Genomic DNA, 19894 nt, shown 5'->3' on the forward strand with positions numbered 1-19894 from the left:
GCTATTTTGGTCCTTTATCATGCCCATTTTTGCATGAAACGTTCCCTTCATCTCTCCAATTTTCTTGAAGAGATCTCTGGTCCTCACTATTCTATTGTTTTCTTCTATTTCTTTGCACTATTCATTTAAGAAGGCATTCTTATCTCTTCTAGCTATTCTCTGGAATTCTGCATTCAATTGGGTGTACCTTTCTTTTTCTCCCTTGCCTTTCGCTTCCCTCCTGTCCTCAGCTATTTGCAAAGCTTCCTCAGACAGCCATTTTGCTTTCTTGCATTTCTTTTTCTTTGGGATGGTTTTAGTTGCTACTTCTTGTACAATGTTGCAAACCTCCGTCCATAGTTATTCAGCCACTTTGTCTATCAGATCTAATTCCTTAAATCTATTTGTCACCTCTATTGTATATTCAACAGGGATATGATTTAATTCATACTTGAGTGGCCTAGTAGTTTGCCCTACTTTCTTCAGTTGAAGCCTAAACTTTGCAATGAGAAGCTCATGGTCTGAGCCACAGTCAGCTCCTGGTCTTGTTTTTACTGATTGTATAGCGCTTCTCCATCTTTGGCTGCAGAGCACAGTCAATCTGATTTCTGTGTTGACCGTCTGGTGATGTCCATGTGTAGAGCTGTCTCTTGGGTTGTTGGAAAAGAGTGTTTGCTATCATCATCGTATTCTCTTGACAAAATTCTATCAGCCTGTGCCCTGCTTCATTTTGTACTCCAAGGCCAAACCTACCTGTTATTCCGGTTATCTTTTGGCTTCCTACTTTAGCATTCCAATCCCCCATGATGATAAGGACATCATTTTTTGGTGTTAGTTCTATAAGGTGCTGTAGTGCGTCATAGAACTGGTCAATTTCATCCTCTTCAGCATTGGTGGTTGGGGCATAGACTTGGACTACTGTGATATTGAATGGTTTGCCTTGGATTCAAACTGAGATTATTCTGTCATTTTGGGGATTGTATCCCAGTATTGCTTTTCCTACTCTTTTATTGACTATGAAGGCTACTCCATTTCTTCTGAGGGATTCTTGCCCGCAGTAGTATACCCGATGGTCTTCTGAATTAAATTCACCCATTCCTGTCCATTTTAGTTCGCTGATTCCTAAGATGTCGATGTTCAGTCTTGTCATCTCTTGTTTGACCACATCCAGCTTGCCGTGATTCATGGATCTTACATTCCAGGTTCCTATGGAGAAAAAATCTTTACAGCATCAGACTTTCTTTTCATCACCAGACACATCCACAGCTGAGCGTCCTTTCAGCTTTGGCCCAGTCGCTTCATTCTTTCTGGCATTACTAGTACTAGCCCTCTGCTCTTTCCCAGTAGCATACTGGACAACTTCCAACCTGAGGGGCTCATCCCATCATATCTTTTTTCCTTTTGGTACTGTCCATGGGGTTTTCATGGCAAAGATACTGAAAATGGTTTGCCATTTCCTTCTCCAGTGGATCACGTTTTGTCAGAACTCTCTGCTATGACCTGTCTGTCTTGGGTGGCCCTGCACGGCATAGCTCATAGCTTCACTGAATTACGCAAGCCCCTTCGCCACAACAAGGCAGTAATCCATGAAGGGGAAGAAGCACATATGTTGTCTGAATTCGTACCCATCATATAAAATGGAATGGATCATAACTTTTATTTTGAAAACAAGTTCTCAAAACTCTTGTTTTAACACATAAAGATCTATATACATGTAGCTGATTGTCTAACACTGCTAAAAATTAAATGCACATCTCATTTTAATTCAGAAAGTGGGGCTCACACATAAGAAAATACTAGCTTGTATTACAGGGTAGCCCTGCAGATTTTGACTGATCTAGAAAGATATGTAGAGTTAGTTCTCACTATTATAAATCTGGGTGATAATGTAGGCCTTATCTTCAAAAGCAATCTATCTAATACTTTATCTCTCTTTGTTCCCATGCCCCAAAAAATAAGAAGAGAAGGAAATCAAAGGTACTTTTTTACCATGCCAAGAAAACAGTATGGCTGCATTTGTGTAGGTCATCAAAGATTTGAATAAAACTTGAAAATGACTTGCTACTAATAAAGACCTTGAAAACATAACAAATCCTGAACTGCACAGAACTCTGTGGCAGCTTAGTTCACTGGTTAGTGAATATTAGAAGAGGAAGCAAATTCTAATCATATGCTTCACATTGCTATTGTTATATATAGACAATAATCTAGTAACTCAAACCTATTAGACACCAAGAACAGAAAATACAATTCAAAATATCATTTGAATAGATATATTTTCCTAAATTGCTAAATAGTAGAGATTTGATTCCTTTAGTATTCAGATTATATTTACCCAAATAAGTATTCCATGATATTAACTCTGAACAGATTCAGGGTTTTAAGATCCACTATTTATTCAAGCAAGCGTCTGAACAATTGTCCATATCATTAAGCCTATTGACAAAAAATGGCATTCCTTTATTTAAAATACAGTTCCAAGATCAAAATGTAAGTTCATTAAACACACACACACACACACACACACACACACACACACACACACATTTTAATGTTGAGGTTGTGTATTTGTAGACTTAAAATGCTACTAGTTTAATCCTTATTACATTGTAAAATGTGTTTTTTATCAGGTTGAATAACATCTCCTACGAAAAATAAATACATAACAGATTTGAAAAGCACATTTCTTAGCCAATGAATCCCCAGAAATACTTATGAAGTTCTGGAAGAAATTTACTATACTTGGATAAAAAGTTACCAAAAGCTCTTCCCAGCTCATACATTTTCAGACCCTTTGTTTATATGGGACGAAATAGTAATTCTATGTAGTGAGGGTCATAAATTTAGTACTATCATTATAGCTATTATGTAGAGATGGTATATACCATCTCTTTCAGTAGGCAGAATATTGGAATATCTGCTGGTCAAAACTCAGGCAGATATTCACTGCTTGCTTTCTACTCTCCTCCTCCCCCCCCCCGCCTCACTGCTTCCCTTCCTCCCTCAAAGGAAAATTCTTGGTAGGATTGCTCTTGGCTCCCATCCATTTGTATAATGACCTGCTGGATGCAATGTGCTTATGTCTATCCTCCTATCTGCATTGTACATTTAGAATAAATCCTGTAGAAACTGGCCAGATGTTTTAAGCTACTCTCTGAAAGGAGAGAGGGAGCCGAGAGAAAGGAAAGAGATAAATCCAATTGCATAACCACATGAATTATGAACAATAGCCTTTTGGAAGCGGTCTTATGTTCAGATGTATGCCCAGACGTCTGGATCATGTCAATTGCTGGGAGATTTCTAAGCAAAAGCTGGACCTCCAACACGAAGAAAAGATACGTAAATATCGGACGCATATACAGGTTGATACATTTCTATCCAACTCTATGCCTCGCCGTAAGAGAGAGAGATAATGTCCTGCAACAGTCTATGGCATGATAATCAGAATAACTGGGTCACTGATTATTTTTGAGAGATTTGTGTGTTTGTGGGTGGGTGCTAAGTGAGTCAAGGACTGGAGGGAAAACATTCTAACTCCTGACAGAATTACAGACGCATGCTGTAAGAGGACTAAATTGGGCCACTGATTCTTGTTAAACTAAACCTGTATTCTATCCAGAGTGTAGCTAATACTGACACTGAACGCACACTTTGCTTCACAGATACAGTGCAATGAACCTGAACACCCCAAACAAGAGAACGTGTCATTTCTTCACCACTGCCACCATCACTACTAGCAACCATCATCATCGCTACCAACACATTATATAAGGACAAAGGAAACAAAGGATAAAAGGAAAGAACTTCCAATTTACACAAGGGACTCTTTTGTTAGCAAGGCTTCCTGGTTCAGTCCTCCCTGGACATGTCTGATCCTGAAATAACCAGGTGTTCTAATTTCCATGATGCACAATTTAGGTGTCTTCATGACTCTTCCTAAACTATATGGAGCACAGTTAAAGCTACACACTCACCAGCTCTGCTCACGTTGTGCCATCTTTTTTGTCCACAACATTTGTCTTTCTATTTTGAAATGTCTTATCAAATACCAGCAGTTTTCATGATTTGCTTTTATTTCAAAATGATTAACCTTCACAGCATGTACCCAAAAGTCTTAATGTTCACTTGTATGTACCTAAAGCGTATTTTCAAAGTTAACTCAGAGAATGACATAATTAAAACATTCTTAGGATTAAAAAAAAATCTGTAAATAAATCTTAGCGTTTATGATCTTTAAAAAGAAGCTGGTTTGTAATTGCCGCAGCAAATGTGAAATTCAGGTTTTGCCTTAGGATTGCTGTAAGGTCTCCAGCGAGCTTTGCAACTTTATCTTTCATCAACAGATCTATGACTTTCTATTAGTTTTCAAGGTATCACAGCTTTTGTCTTCCTGTTGCCAAGATTAAAATGGCTACTGCTGAGAAGCAGCACAAGAGAGATTTAGATTGAGATGCTTAGGTAAGATAGTACAAAAGCCACCCATATGTCTTTCAGAAAGTATTATGGATGTGGAAATTTCTGAAGTCTTTAGTCTAAGTCAGACCTCAGACTGAGCCACCTTTTCATTCAGCTACAACTTTAATTCAGAGAAAATAATTAAACCCAATATTGTACTGGATGGAAGCAAAGAGACAAGCACTGGATACAAAGCAATCCTGACAGATGAAAAGGTGAGGATCACAATTAGAAGAAACAGAGAGAACCTTTACAACGGAGTGGTAATAAATACTGAATTTAGGAATATTCATTTTTGAAATTCTAGCCTACAGCTCTGCAATACCCTAGAAAGTAATACAATCATTTGCATTCTAATTTCACTGGTTAAGAAATGAGCAGCCAGCAGCAAGATTATTTTGTGTGACAGCTGGAATGTCAAACTGCACTATGCAGCTAATAACTATGCTGCTAGTACAGTTTTGCAACAATTAAGAGCATAAGATTTTGCCAGAACTACAGTTAAAAGTTACTTTACAGCACTAAGATATATGTACACACAAGGCTAGCACATTTCCATGAGCTGGAAAATAATTTGCGCTTCTCTGTATGACTGGGTTATTTGCATGATTTCTACATTCCAGCTATGCAATGCAACAAGTTTTTATTGGTTGACTTGTTTCAATAAAATTAAAAAATGGCTTTGTTAATGAGAACTGTGTTCCAATATAATATGCTTAGCTGTTTGCTTTTAAAATGATGTTTAAACGGCAGATCAAACTGAACTACATAAACTAAGAACACATCTTAGACATGAAGACAACTTTCTCATTCTGCAGTTGGTTAAACATATCAGATCAGATTCAGTTTCAAATGGCAGAAGTGAAAAAGGGTATTGCTTACTAGCCTCATTTGCAACCACAAATTTAAGAAATCACACGATGGCCTCTTTTATTAACACCAAGGGTAACAAAACCAAGTTTCTTCTTTGTATGTCTTACAAAGCATTTAGATTAATGCCTGATAACTGACTTCCAGAGAAAGTGGCAGGAATAGATCACTTGGAAGTCCTAAAGTGTAGTGTAAGTAACAAGTAAAGATCTTTACCATTGCTGCCTTAATTTCAGTTGGAAAAGCTCTAAGAGTAGACATTGATTCTATTAAATGTTACAATTTAATTAACTCTTTTATTAGGTGTCTGTACTATTATTGGATGGCAAAACAGAATAGAATGGCAAGGCCTTTTCCAAATTAGTTTCTGATTTCTATGATTTGTTGCTAGTCATGTTTTTTTTTTAATGAAACAGATTCTAAACAAGACAGAAAACATTAGATCTTCTTCTGCGAAGAACCCAAACCCAAAACCCAGCAATCTATAACATGAGAAATTCTCACTCTCCTACTTCATGCAAGCTACTAATTCATATGTAAACCTTTGGAGGACTACCACATAGCCCAAAAGATAGCAGCTTAGCACACAACAAGGCCCATGTTTTACCCATTAGGCACGAATCTGCAAAGTGAATACATAATAACATGATAACAATATTATTATTGTCTTAGTGAATACTATTTGTTACTGAATATTGAATAGGATAATTTTAATAAATATAATTGATTTAATCACATTTAAAAATCTCATGAGAAGTGGCAATCTCCCAAGGCTCCCCCCATAGAAAACCTACTTATTTAAGGCACCATCACATCAGAGTCTGCCTTCAGTCTCCTCCTTGGACTATATGTTTGGAACCATGGCTATATAATTCTCAAAAAACTCACCTCCAGTTCCTGCTCCCTCTGCAGGGCAAATTGTTTGAAAGACTTGACAATAAGGCCAGCGTTTGAGCAATCATACACAAAAATGGAGGGGCTGCCCATCCACGTTTGTAGATCATATATGGATAACGGGATATATTGAGTGTAGTTCTGTGAAAGAAAAAATAAGTTCATGTATAAGTACAGCAAGCAAATAGCCAAGAAACCTATTTAACTAGGAAACAAAATGGGATTTCTTTATGTCACATTTTAATTGAAACCAACCTAATTGATACTTCTTGCAACAAGATATAAAAAAAACCTTCTTACATACTAAAGTTGGTTTGTTTTCATGTATGTAGCTGTGTATGTGTAATAATAATAGTAGTAATAGTAGTAGTAAAGAAGAAGAAGAAGAAGAAGAAGAAGAAGAAGAAGAAGAAGAAGAAGAAGAAGAAGAAGAAGAAGAAGAAGAAGAAGAAGTAGTAGTAGTAGTAGTAGTAGTAGTAGTAGTAGTAGTAGTAGTAGTAGTTGGAAGGGACCTTGGAAGTCATTTAGCCAATCCCCTGCTCAGGCAGGAAACCCTATACCATTTCAGACAAATGGCTGTCCAGTCTCTTGTTAAAAACTTCCAGTGCTGGAGCAGGTTGTTCCACTGATTAATTGTTCTAACTGTCAGGAAATTTCCCCTTAGTTCTAGGTTGCTTCTCTCTTTGGTTAGTTTGTGTGTGTGTGTGTGTGTGTGTGTGTGTGTGTTTGTGTATCTATGGGTCTATGTCTGTGTCTGTATCTGTGTTGTGTGTAAATAAAAATTATGTATGAAAAAGGAGGGAGCAAGAAAAATAAATCTGTTTAAAATGCAAATGTTATGAAAAATCTTCTGTCCTTACTTTCACATTCACATCCAATTACAAAAGCGCTCAACGAAGAGGTACTATGTTCAGGATGTTCATGCAGCTCATTGGGTATTCTAAGTAAAATAAAAATAAGTGGTGGCATCACCTGGACCATCATGCTACTTTTGATACTGGATGTAATATGCAGCCATAATGGTTAGTAATTATAAATAGACTAATTTTTCATATATTTCTCTAATATCCACTAAATTAATTCCCAATCAAATGTCCCTCTAGGAATATGTTACTGCCTGAATTAGAGCAACATCCTCTTTTCAAATTGACAGCTTATCACAGGACTCATTAAACTATTATTGGGAAATCAGTGTACAAATGTAGCCACAAGAGAATATTGGGACAGCTCAACAGAAAGAACCTCATAAAGAAAGCAGATGGCACAACAAGATTCCATTTAAACAAGACCCATTCAAGTATATTTTCTAAATATGCTTAATATATGTATATATATACTTAAATTAACTATTAAATTTTCCTTGGAAAAGAAAAATGAGGATACATTGTGATCCTCAGACGATAAAAGAAACAACAGTGAAATCACTTCTGATGCGAACACCATGTTTTCCAAGTTGCTTAAGTTATCAGAAAATAATATTTGTAATAAAGTACCAACTTTTAATAGTTTAAGCATTAAACAAAAATATGTGCTTTATGCTTTAACTTGTTACAAATTATGTGCGGTAATATGCCACGAAACTGAAAGTCTGAAAGAATAAAACAGAAGAAAGTGGGGAAAAGTAGCAACTTTGTCACATTGTTCAGGTTTTCCTTTCCATCATAGTGCGTTCTTTTTCTCTGATTCATAACTCCTCGCCATTCACAAAGCACCACTGAAGAGCAGAAGAATAATTCTGAGACTTTTAAAATCCCCGCTGAAAATGTATGATTTTAAAGAAATTATAAAATATATAGGAAATAATTGAGAAAAGGAGAGGTTTGGAGAGTGTCCATCCTTTCTTTCTAGAGTCCATTAATGTCTCATTAGTCATATCCCTTTGTTTCTCACGCTGTGAGGAAGAATGGAAAACCTTCAAAGGGATGCCTGTAAGAGAGTAATAAAGGTAAAGGTAAGGTAAAGTTTCCCCCGCACATGCGTGCTAGTTGTTTCCGACTCTAGGGGCCGGTGCTCATCTCCGTTTCAAAGCCGAAGAGCCAGCGCTTGTCCGAGGACGTCTCCGTGGTCATGTGGCCGGCATGACTAGACGCCAAAGGCGCATGGAACGCTGTTACCTTCCCACCTGTAGTGGTCCCTATTTTTCTACTTGCATTTTTACGTGCTTTCGAACTGCTAGGTTGGCAGAAAAGTGAGTAATAGACAGCTGCAACACTGATGCAGAGAGGAAAAATCATGTTATTTAATATTTCCTATTCCCACTTTGAGATACTGCTGTCCTCTCTCCCAAGAAAGAGAGACAGGAAGACAGGCAAAAAGAAAGGAAGAGGAAAGGAAAAGATACATCCATCTACCATTCTTCTGTCGTGGCCCTTTCAATGCTACCACAAACTGGGCACGTAGAAGAATGTAACTGCAATTGCCTTTTTTTCCTCATGCTAAATAAACAGAGGGAAAGCAGATGATGATTACATGATAAACGATCCGAGGCATAATTTCACATGTAAAATTCAGTAAACACCCAGAAAAATTATATGCGTGTATTGTAACCATGAAGGAGAAAGACATAAAGATGCTTCTGTGATTAGTGGTTGCAATGCAAAGGTTGGAGCACTGGAAGAAGCTAGAATCATAGAAACATTTGGTTTGGTAAACATAGTAATTCCAGAAGTAAAATAGAGGTAGTCCTCATTTAATGACTGTTCAACAACCATACAAAGTTATAATTGCACTGAATGAGACTTAAGAGTATTCCTTATAGTTATGGCCATCTCAGTGCCTCTGCAGTTATGTGATTTGGGCACTTGTCAACTGGCTTGTAATCACAGCATCCATGGTCACGTGATTGCCATTCATTGCCAACTTCTGACAAGCAAAGTGAGCGGAGAAGCCAGCAAGAGGTCACAAATGGCAATCACATGACATTATACATAATGACCATGCAGGATTTGCTTAACAATTGCAGCCGGAACTGCAAAACTGATCATCCTAAGTGAACACAATCATATGATGCCACACTTTACAACCGAGTTGCTTAGCAATGAAGTTGCCAGTCACAATTACCATCATTAAGGGAGGACTACCTGTAATATAATTGTTCATAGTTGACACTTGTTTCAAGCTATATAAGTATTGATTATGTATATAGACATTACCAGATGGGAAATATTACAATCACATAGAATTTATAGAACTACAATATTTCCAGGTGCAGACAGTAAAACACACCGTAAATTACTGATACAAGTTGAACTAAACAAAATTAAAGTAAATCTGATAAATAAGATATGGTCTCAAGAACATAAACTCAAAATATAAAATCAATGTAGGGAATATCTTAATTATGCTTAACTTACACAGCAAATATATGGGAGGAAAGAAGAGACACTGTGAATACATTTCAAAACAGGAAAGATCCATTTAGCTTTCAGAGCAAGCTTTCATGCTAGCCGTGGAAAAAAGGAAGATGAAAGCCTGGGGCAACAGGGCAATGACCTAACACAGACTTACAATTTGAAGCAAGGAAAGGAAATGTATTTCAATCAAGAATAACGGGAATTAGGAGAATATAATAATAAAACTACAATAAAAGATCTTTTGATAATCAGAAAAATCACAGGCAAATTTGCATTTCACATAGGAACACTCAAGGATTAAAAAAAATTAAAATAAAATATAAAATGGAAAATATGCTGAAACCATTCACAAACAGGATTATTAAATAATTGAAACCTTTGCTGACAGAATATATATTCAAGAACCAGTGGCATTAAAAACAAGATACGAAAGGCAATAGACTAGCTGTTAAATAAGAAAGTACCAGTCACAAATTAAATACCACAAACCTTTCACTATCTTCAGCAACTTTAAAGTGCTAACGTATCTGTAGCAACAAACACAGAACAAGTTTTTTTTTGCCAAGAGACTGAAAGAGGTCAGTTACATACCTAAAGCAAAGAAACAAGATGCCAGACAATGCAAAATTTGAATGATTGAACTTATTTTTTATGTAAGCAAAGTTTTCCTAAGATCTTTCAAAGAGAAATAAAGTCCAAGAAAGAAATGCAGAACAAATGGGCAGGTTTTAGAAAAGACAGAGAGACATGAAATCAGATGACTAAGACAGATAATGAAAATAGCAACAGAAAAAGGAAATATATCACTTTCACTAACTACTGCAAGGTCTTCGTGCATGGGAGTATGTGTGCCTTCCAATTAGTGTTGACTTAGGGTGGCATCTTCCTTGGCAAGATTTCTGTGTACATCATACCATAATAACTATTAAATTGATATGTCAGCCAATTCCCATTCATGGATGTTTCAAACATAGTAATAGTGATAATAGCGATAAGAGACTGGACAGTAGTGATGGATGTTTCAAACATAGTAATAGTGATAGAGACTGGACAGCCATTTATCTGAAATGGTATAGGGTTTCCTGCCTGAGCAAGGGGTTGGACTAGATGACATCCAAGGTCCCTTCCAACTACTTCTTCTTCTTCTTCTTCTTCTTCTTCTTCTTCTTCTTCTTCTTCTTCTTCTTCTTCTTCTTTTTCTTCTTCTTCTATTATTATTATTATTATTATTATTATTATTATTATTATTATTAATTATTATTATTCTCTGCAGCATAAAAGAAACTACTTCAAGAACTGCATTTGGAGAAACAGAGTGGTTTAGAATAAAGGACATATCTGTTCAATTGACCTAGCATAAGAAAGACAGTACTGGATCATTAACAATTTGAGATTTGCAGGCAATGCATTATTTTTTATTAAAAAGATGTAGAAAAACTAATTCTGAAAATAAAACCGGAAATTTAAAAAATCTGGGGTAAAGTTGTGTATTTAGAAGACAACATCACAACATAACTACTACTGCATAGTTAGTGAATCTACAACTGAAACTGAAGACGTGAACTGCTTTCCTTCCTTGAATTCAAAAATAGATCATTATGGTCTGTGTTGAAGAGGTAAGAAATTAAGCTTTTAAGGAGTAATGAATTTAGTCTAGATTATGAAAGAGACAGATATATATCCAGGACAGATATATATATAAAATATAAAACATAAAAATCGCAGAGAGAAAAAGGAGGTAAAGGGAAAATATTAAAAAATAAATAAAAGAAAAAATATATTAAAAAATTACTTCTCGCTTCAAGATAAGTACAATTTCAATAATTTATCACTTTCTCTACCATTTTAACCAGAGATCACTTCATTCCGTATCTTATCTTTTATCTATTAACAAACATTATCATTCAATTTTAATCAGCAAAAGTTCAGTTACCATAACAATCACATTTTCTCTAATAATACAACAAAAAACCTCTTCTTCCTATATCTTGTATCTATAAAAAAAATTTAAACCCTTATTATTAAATCAACAAAAACTCCCTTAAGAGCTACCACATTGAACATCTTGATCTTTAATCCCTTCAAATAATGTCCCACAAATTAATTTCCTGTAATTTTCTCTTCATATCTTCTCAGAAACTCCTTTGCAAATGTAACATTTCCCTTCAATTTTAATACATCACTTTCTCTAAAAATAGGGGGGAAAATCTCTTTCCCATATCTTATCTATAAACAAAGTTTAAAAGCTTTATCATACAGTCCTGGTAAAGAAAAAAATATTAAAATATACTACACAAAATGTCATATATATTTTAAACTTGATCACATAAGCTAATTTTATATTCCTTCTTCTTTTGGTTTTGATTTTTATTCCTAAATTTTAAATAGTGTTCCAAAAGCTGAATTCTTTTCAGATCCCCTTTATCTTTTCTTAGGAATTCCTTCATAAGTATAACATTCCCTTTTATAAATCCAAGATAAAAAAGTGAAATCTCCACATCTATGTCACTCTTCGGATTTATTATTTGTATGCCCCTTTTTAGCTATTAAGGCATCAACCAATTTCATTTGTAAGTACTGTGTAACATCTTTGTCCATATCATTCTTGTAGTGTTATTTTTAAATCTATATTCAAAACAATCTGATTATCAGTTGTAGCCTCTTCTATCTCCTGTTTTAAACCCATTTTTATAGTAGTAGACAATCTTATTTATTCTTCACCTTGAGTAAGACACATTTCTGAAATTATGCCACCTAGATCCCCCTGGATGCACAAATCTGACAAAAATAAAGCAGCTGAAAGCTGGCTTTCTTGACTGAAACAAATCAGAATAAAATAATACACCCTCATGGTTTATTCCTTTTAATCTAAGTACCAGAATACATTATGCTTAATCTATTAGAAAATATAGCACTATAGAAAATGACAGGCCTGTAGATTTGTATAAATCAATTGAAAATTCACATGCTTTCCGCTGAAGGATAAAGTCATAATTTTGCAGCTTTTCTAATCAAGAGCAGCAATTCTATAGCTGTGTGGAAGGTCACAGCTATGGCACTATCACCAAGGGCATCTCGAGAACATTCAACTGCATGCCAACCTAATTGCTAGTGATAGTAGAGGCAGTGGATTTCAGTCTATGACCCAGGAGGATCAATGACATCAATGCACTATTCTACAAGTATTGGTTGCTTTTCTGATAATATGCTACTGCCAATTTTCCAGAGGCAGAGGGCAAGTCCAATTTAAATACATTTTAATATATATGAATATGTATGTTAGCATATGGATATTAAAAAACCCAGAGCCTTATGGTATCTTACAGACTAACCAATTTATTATAGCATATGGTTCATGGACTAAAGTATCATTATGAATTAGACTCCATCACATGAAACATATGGGACAGTGGATTTATTAGTATCTAAGATCCCAAGTTTTTGTCTTTCATTCATGTTTTGGTGAACGATTCAAATACTGTATGCATATAAAGCTGCCTTCTTTTTTACTTCTGCAGAAACACAAGTATAGTGTTAGCAATCACTGGTGCCTTAAATGTGGTTTTTAGAATCCAAAAGGACTTCCTTTGATTTAAGAATAAATCAAGTTTAAACAATAATTAATATGATGTTCAGAACAGGCACCACCACTATAACCAGAGGTCACAGAATCTGAATCACAGAAAACTGAAACGGCCTTGGAGGTACTTTAATGCAGTCCTTGACTTTGCAGGAATCTTGATATTATCCCTGAAAAAATAGCAGCCCATTTTGAAAATCTCCCATGATGGAGTATCCACGCATCCAAGAGGCAGGCTCTGTCATTTCTTCACCACTGAACTGCATGCTTTTGAATGGGGTCCAATAGTCAAGCCCATCCAAAACCCTTTGAAAAAAGATCCTTTGTTAATTCAGTAATATTGAAGCAGACAAAGAGCTCTTCCATATACGATATGTCACGCAAGGCAGAGCATGCTTTTTCAAGATAATACCAATAGAAGCAAAGTGCCTCCTTGTTGCATTTCCCCATTACAACTTGCCTTCTGGTAGGCAAGGGGTTCCAAAATGCAGTACAAAAATACTCTCTGCTCTCTATTAGATTCACAATATCAAGGTGAAAACTCAATCTGCAACTTTGTAGCCTTTGCGCAAGTTTAACAGCAAGACAGAATAGGAAAAATTCAGGTATGTACAAGCTGGCACACAAAGGTAGTGAATAGAGATGTAAAATTTCCAACAATTTTGAAGCCACATTGCAGATGGGAAGGGATTGAAAACTTTGAGAAGAATTGAAACATGCGGATTTTTATACCATGCTTTATCCAGTCAAATTCACTCTGCATTTTTAAAAACATATAGTCCATATGTACAAGTTTACTTATTTAATTTATAGGGGCTATAGTCCTGTTATCATGATACAGCTTCCCTTAAGAAGCTAGATCAGGGGTGTCAAACTCAATTTCATTGAGGGCCGCATCAGCATTGCGGTTGCCCTCAAGGGGCCGGGTGGGTATGGCAAGAGTGGGCGTGGCCTACTGGGTGGGCGTGGCTAGAGTGCGTATGGCCTACTGGGTGGGCATGACCAGCTCTACATCGTTCGCATCAAGGGTGCCTATGGGGCCTGGGCAGGAGTGGGACAGATTTGAGGGTTTCTGGCAGAAGGAGGGTCTCTGGGCCAGGGCCAAGGCAGAGGGGGCCGTTCCCTCACTGTTTCCAGGATGGCTTCGCGGGCCACATGAAACCACTTCGCGGGCCGGATCCGGCCCCCGGGCCTTGTGTTTGACATGTCTGAGCTAGATTGTCATTATTTGTTGGATCAGATCCAATTTTATACTCCTTCTAGAAGAAGTTAAAGTGGGGGTCTTTTACATTTTAATTTATTGAAGGAATGCCACACAAACATTTGTATTTTTATTTTTTAAATAAATATTTATTTAAGTGTGGCCCAGGTACCATATGGATTTTCCCCAAGGATCTTGCAGACAGTTTGTCTGAGGGCCTTGTCTACCACTAGCATGAAGTGGTATCGTGGGCCCTTGACAAAATTGTTCGAGTGGCTTCTTTCTGCCAGAAATCCTAGGTCAGTGATGGCAAACCTTTTAGAGACTGAGTGCCCAAACTGCAACCCCAAACCCACTTATATATCATCGGGTGCCAGGTGGGCGTGGACCATTGGGTGGGTGTGGACCATTGGCTGATTGTGGCTACAGTGGTAATGGCAGACTGGGTGGGACTAAAAAGTTCAATCAATCAATTCCAACTTTGCGAGATCTTTTTTTTCCCCGTGAGAAGTTGAAATGATTGATTGAACCTCTCTTTTTTTGCACATGGCAGCAGAGGCCTAAAGTGAAAAGGTTTTATAAAACCTAGCTGAAGGCCTAGGACTGGGGTGACCGTGCACGTGCCCACAGAGAGGGCTCTGTGTGCCACCAGTGGCACGTGTGCCATAGGTTCGCCACCATGGTCCTAGGTAGTTTGTTGGGTTTCTGAGGAGCTTCAGGAGATGAAATGGCAGCAGTGATGCTTCAAATGCAGATGAAGAAAAATTAAAACTTAATTTGACTGAACATGGCTGTGTGTCCTAATTCAGGACTACGCTGTGCCAATAATGTAAATAAAGTATTCAACTGGTTGTTTTCCAGAGCCTCTTTTTCTGGTAGCTAACTCCCTTTTCAATAGGAGATACCCTGTGATTACGTTGCTTGACATTTTGCTGGTAAAGTCACTCAAATTTACTTTGATGTGGACCTCACTTGGGCAGGGCATTGTATAGTGCCTGGGACATCATCTTGTCAAGTCAACTGGCTTTCCTGTTGGCCTGTTACCTCTGAGGAAGTTCATTGTTTGCTTTTTAGGATGTCCTTGTCCACCTGTGACTTGGATTCTTATCTCTCTTGCTTCTTTGGATAATTGGGGGAGGGGGGAGGAAGAATATTAGTCCCCTGAATCAAAGTGATTATCAATGCCTCATTATGGAAGTAGTAAATACCAGCAGCACTTGGACTGGTGTTGGTCATCTCCTTCCTGAAGAGACCTTCTCTGGATCCAGAGGGGTTGGATTACTATCACCCAGGCTGCAATCTTCTTTTCTGGGTGAGAATTGTTCAGATGGTGGTTTTACAGATAAAGCAGATTATCTAGACTCAAAGCTGGGCAGGTTACGCAGGAAGCCTTGGTTGTGGTTGTTGTTGATGATGATGTAGAGTGCCTGTTCTGATCCTCTTGGACCTCTCACTGGCGTTTTATATCATCAACCATGGCATCTTTTTGGGCTAGCATCAGGATCTGGGAATTGGGCTGCCATACAAATTTTCTTAAGGGGGCATGATGGTACAGCTGTTAAAGACGCTGAGCTTGTTAGCCGGAAACCTGACAGTCCAGGCTCGAGACCTGAACACTATGTGATGGGGTGAGCTCCCTTTACTTGCCTCAGCTCCTGCCCACTTAGCAGTTTGAAAACATGCAAATGAGAGTAGATAAATAGGTAACCGTTTTTGGGGAAGGTAACAAAATGGTCCATGTACCTCGGTATATAGTCATGCTAGTTACATGACCACAGAAGTGTCTTCAGACAATACTGGCTCCCTCAACTAAGAAACGGAGATGAGTGCTGCCCTTACAGTCAGACTCGGCTTTACCTTTATAAATTTTCTTAATAAATAAAATAAAAAATAAAAATTATTAGTCTCCTGTAAGAAGTTAAAAATAGTTTTCCAAGAGGACTTTTGGAATCTGATGTCATGCATTCTTTGGGGATGTTTTAATGTATTTATAAGGTTTTTGTTTGATTACTGAGTTTCTGGAAAGCGTTACATTATTTCAGTGGGATATATATTTAACAAATAAATACCTTGTTGTTCTATATTATTATCTTGTTTATAACTTTAGTAATTTCCATATTATTGTATTGTGGATATCTTAGGCTTATACAGTTTGTTATTATCTTTGTATACCACCAAGAGTCTGTAGACTGAAGCATTTATGAGAAGTTCAGACTTACAGATATTTTAGCTAACCACTTGAGTATATATGACTTTTCCTATCATCTATCTCTCTGGAATATTTCCCTAGACAGAATTTACTCATCCAACAAATTCCCCTATTTTGTCAATGATGTAAAAATACTTGCTGGCATTTCCTCAGCAAATGAAGTGGGATGGGGAACAAACACTTAATGAAAAAAGGCACACTAATCATTTGTTTTCCCTGTGGGTGGGTGGGTTTTCCCTGTGGGTCAGACATCTCATTAAGAGTTATGTCTGCAATAGGTATTCCTGCATTAATGCAGGCAAATATCTATTACTTGGTAAGTGAGCAACACGTGAAAACAATCAAGAAATAAGGTGGATTTCTGGATTTGGACCTAGTCAAATAAAGGCAGGGGTTTTCAACCACCACCAAAACATAGATGGACAGTTGCCAGAAATAAATGGTAGATGTCAAAATAAATAACTCTTTCTGCTACCTCCCCCCATATAACAGATGCTCAAATTACTATTACTCTAAATAAACATGAGTGGACAGTATTTAAACTATCTGTCTATTCTAATAGTACTCAAGGCAATTAATAAAATTAGAAACAAAAAGTTAACAACATAACATAAATACCAAAAGAGGCAGGAAAAAAATAGTTTAACATTTAGAACCTGGCAAAGGAGCCGCATATTGACAGGTTGTTAAATCCTTGGCTAAAAGGAGCCAAAGACAATTCCCAAGTGAACGAGTTCCACTACCCTGTAGCTTTCATTATCAGAAAGACAGGTCTCAAGAAAATGGGGGCTTCTTCCAAAGGAATTCTTGTCAAGATCTTAACAGCCAGTGGTAGTCCCCCAGGGAAGCATGCCTTAAGCTATTTAGAACTTGAGAAGTTAACATCAACAATTTAAAAGATGCTCACTTCAAAGTAGCTGGCAGATAGTGATTTTTTTAAAAAAAAAAATAGGCACTATCTTGCATGGGTCGGTCAGCCAGCCAGCCAGTTTCGGTTTTTATCAATTTTTCAGACAGATATTTGTAGCTAAGTTAAACCAGCTGAGGTGGGACACTGCTGGCTTGTGCTTGTTCCTCACAATCAAAATACTCCTAGGACTGGAACGGAATTTTAATTTTTTTCTACCTTGGGTATTTTGCCATTTTTATTGGGAAGAAGGCATACAGAGAAGCAAAAATATTGCAAAAGAGTTATCCATCAAAGCCCAGACATGTAATCTTTAAAGGAATCCTAACAATAGCTAAAGCAATCTTCAGTAGACCTGACTAATACTGGCAAGCTAGTTAACAAATAGGCAATAAAAACATTTTTTTTCTAATGCAGATGGTACAATGTGCACTTTAAAATATACTCCATTTGCTTTTGTGACATAATCATAATTTTACTTCAAGGTACACAAAAAGAATGAACAAAAAGCTAGATAATCAAACATTAACATTTTGCTTTTTATTGCTTTATACTGTATTGGATTCCCAGGAAATACAAATGTACGAGTGCGATTTAGCTCAATTTGCAATTCATATACCTTGTTAAAGACCCAAATTTCTCCATTCACTGTTGGCCTGGGGACACCATGTCCATTATAATGGAAAAGGACTCTTTCTTCTTTAGCATTTCGACGCAATGAAGTACACAGTTTCTTAACTTCATCAACTGTAGGATCTAGACTCTGTTTGTACCGGGCCTAATTGAAAAAAACAAAATAAATAAAGCAAAAAATGAATGAATGAATTTTACTTTTGCAAATGGAAATGCACATCACTGAAAATTATCAGAACTATTTTGGGATGTATCAGAAGGAATCATGCATTTATCTATCTAAAATATACCTATGTATATATCGATCATGCTATTTTCTTTTAAGATTAGCAACATTAGTGCAGAGAAAGAGTAAGAAGCAATAAGTAGAAAAAATTAAAAAGAATGAAGTCAGGGAAAAAGAAATAAATATCTAACAAAATCTATACTCACGCCATTTACTTTTCCTGCATTGCAATTTGATTCCTGTTTTGCAATTTGATTCTCATTTATTCTCCCTATTCTATGAATATTCCTTAAGTAGTTATGTATTCTTGATCTATTCCTTGTTTTACTACACCCATTTCTTATGTATTCCATTCCCATTCCATTCTATTTACTTTTATGTTTCTTCTAACACATTCAGCTTTATTCACTCCCATATAATAAAATTCATTTTTGCTTCTCTCCATAAACACTCATCCCTCATGACATAATACATGCTACCTATTACCTTTCCATTAAATTTGTATATCTTAAAATTTCTCTATTAATTTTCTAATATTTAAGAAAAATTCTACCAGGGATAATAAGATCAATAAACGATGTATGCACTATTTGCATGTCACTTTGACAATTTCCCATGAAGTCTGATTTTTATTATTAAATAACTCAATACAATAACATAACTTCAAAATTCCCACCAATGTACAAACAATTATCTTCAAAATGTGAAGTGCCAAAAGAACTATAACAGTTAAAACCAGTGCTTTTTTTCTAAAAAAAAAAAAAGGTGGCGGAACTCTCATCTTGGCAGGCGCAGGAGGCGGGGGGGTGGGGGTGGGGCGCTGCTGCAGTCACAGGTGCGAAGGGTGTTGGCAGCAGGCTCCCCCCCCCCAGGGCTGGAGCCGGCCCGGCTGGTGCTATGGGAGCAGCAGAGCCCACTCTATATGGCGGGGCTGTGTGGTGCGGGCAGCGGAGGCGGTGCGGGTCAGGTGATGTTTTATTCTTATGATTTTAAAAATATTTTCTTTTCTATTGTAAGTTTCCCCAAACCTCGCCATGTGGATTGCATACAAATATTATATAATTGGTAAATAAAGGTAGAACATATGTTAAATATACATCAAATGATAATATGCTTCCCTACAAAGTCAATTCTTGCTCAGTGACAGACCAAGGAGTTAACTCGGAAAGGCAAGAGGAAAATCTAGAAGTGATCTGTGCAACTTGTAGAAGGGAAAGGCCCACACTGATAAATTAAAAATCTTTGTGGTCTGCAAAGGAATGCTGGTGGGCTAATCAATGATTTGGTGACTAGAGGAGCATCTACAGTGTTGGAGTTCGAGGTCATGGTAAGCCATGGAGCACTAGGCAACATGGCTTCCAGGGCAGTGGTGGTGATTTTATTACTTTTTTAAAAAAAAGTCTGTGCTCTGTCCAAGGGTGCTTGGTAGGCTGCGTGTACAGGCCTGGTCTAGAATTTATTTTGGAGCATTCAACTATCTAGAGCAGGCATGTCAAACTCATTTTGTTTGAGGCAACTTCTTATAAAAGAATTACCATTAATTTGTTTTAATAAAATAATTTAAATCAATTTTTCACTTGATTTCAA

General features: G+C 36.8%; 1 protein-coding gene across 1 annotated transcript in view; it reads right to left on the reverse strand.

Moving 5' to 3' along the window:
- Positions 1 to 19894, reverse strand: part of RPTOR (regulatory associated protein of MTOR complex 1) — a 437560-nt gene that overhangs the window by 277631 nt on the left and 140035 nt on the right. The window contains exons 4-5 of the mRNA XM_081318296.1: positions 18068 to 18226; positions 6193 to 6339 (exon numbers count right to left, since the gene is read on the reverse strand). Coding sequence (XP_081174422.1) covers positions 6193 to 6339; positions 18068 to 18226 — 306 coding nt within the window. The remainder of the gene's footprint in view (positions 1 to 6192; positions 6340 to 18067; positions 18227 to 19894) is intronic.

This window comes from Vipera berus, assembly GCF_964194415.1.
Source record: "Vipera berus genome assembly, chromosome: 2".
Classification (NCBI taxonomy): domain Eukaryota; kingdom Metazoa; phylum Chordata; class Lepidosauria; order Squamata; family Viperidae; genus Vipera; species Vipera berus.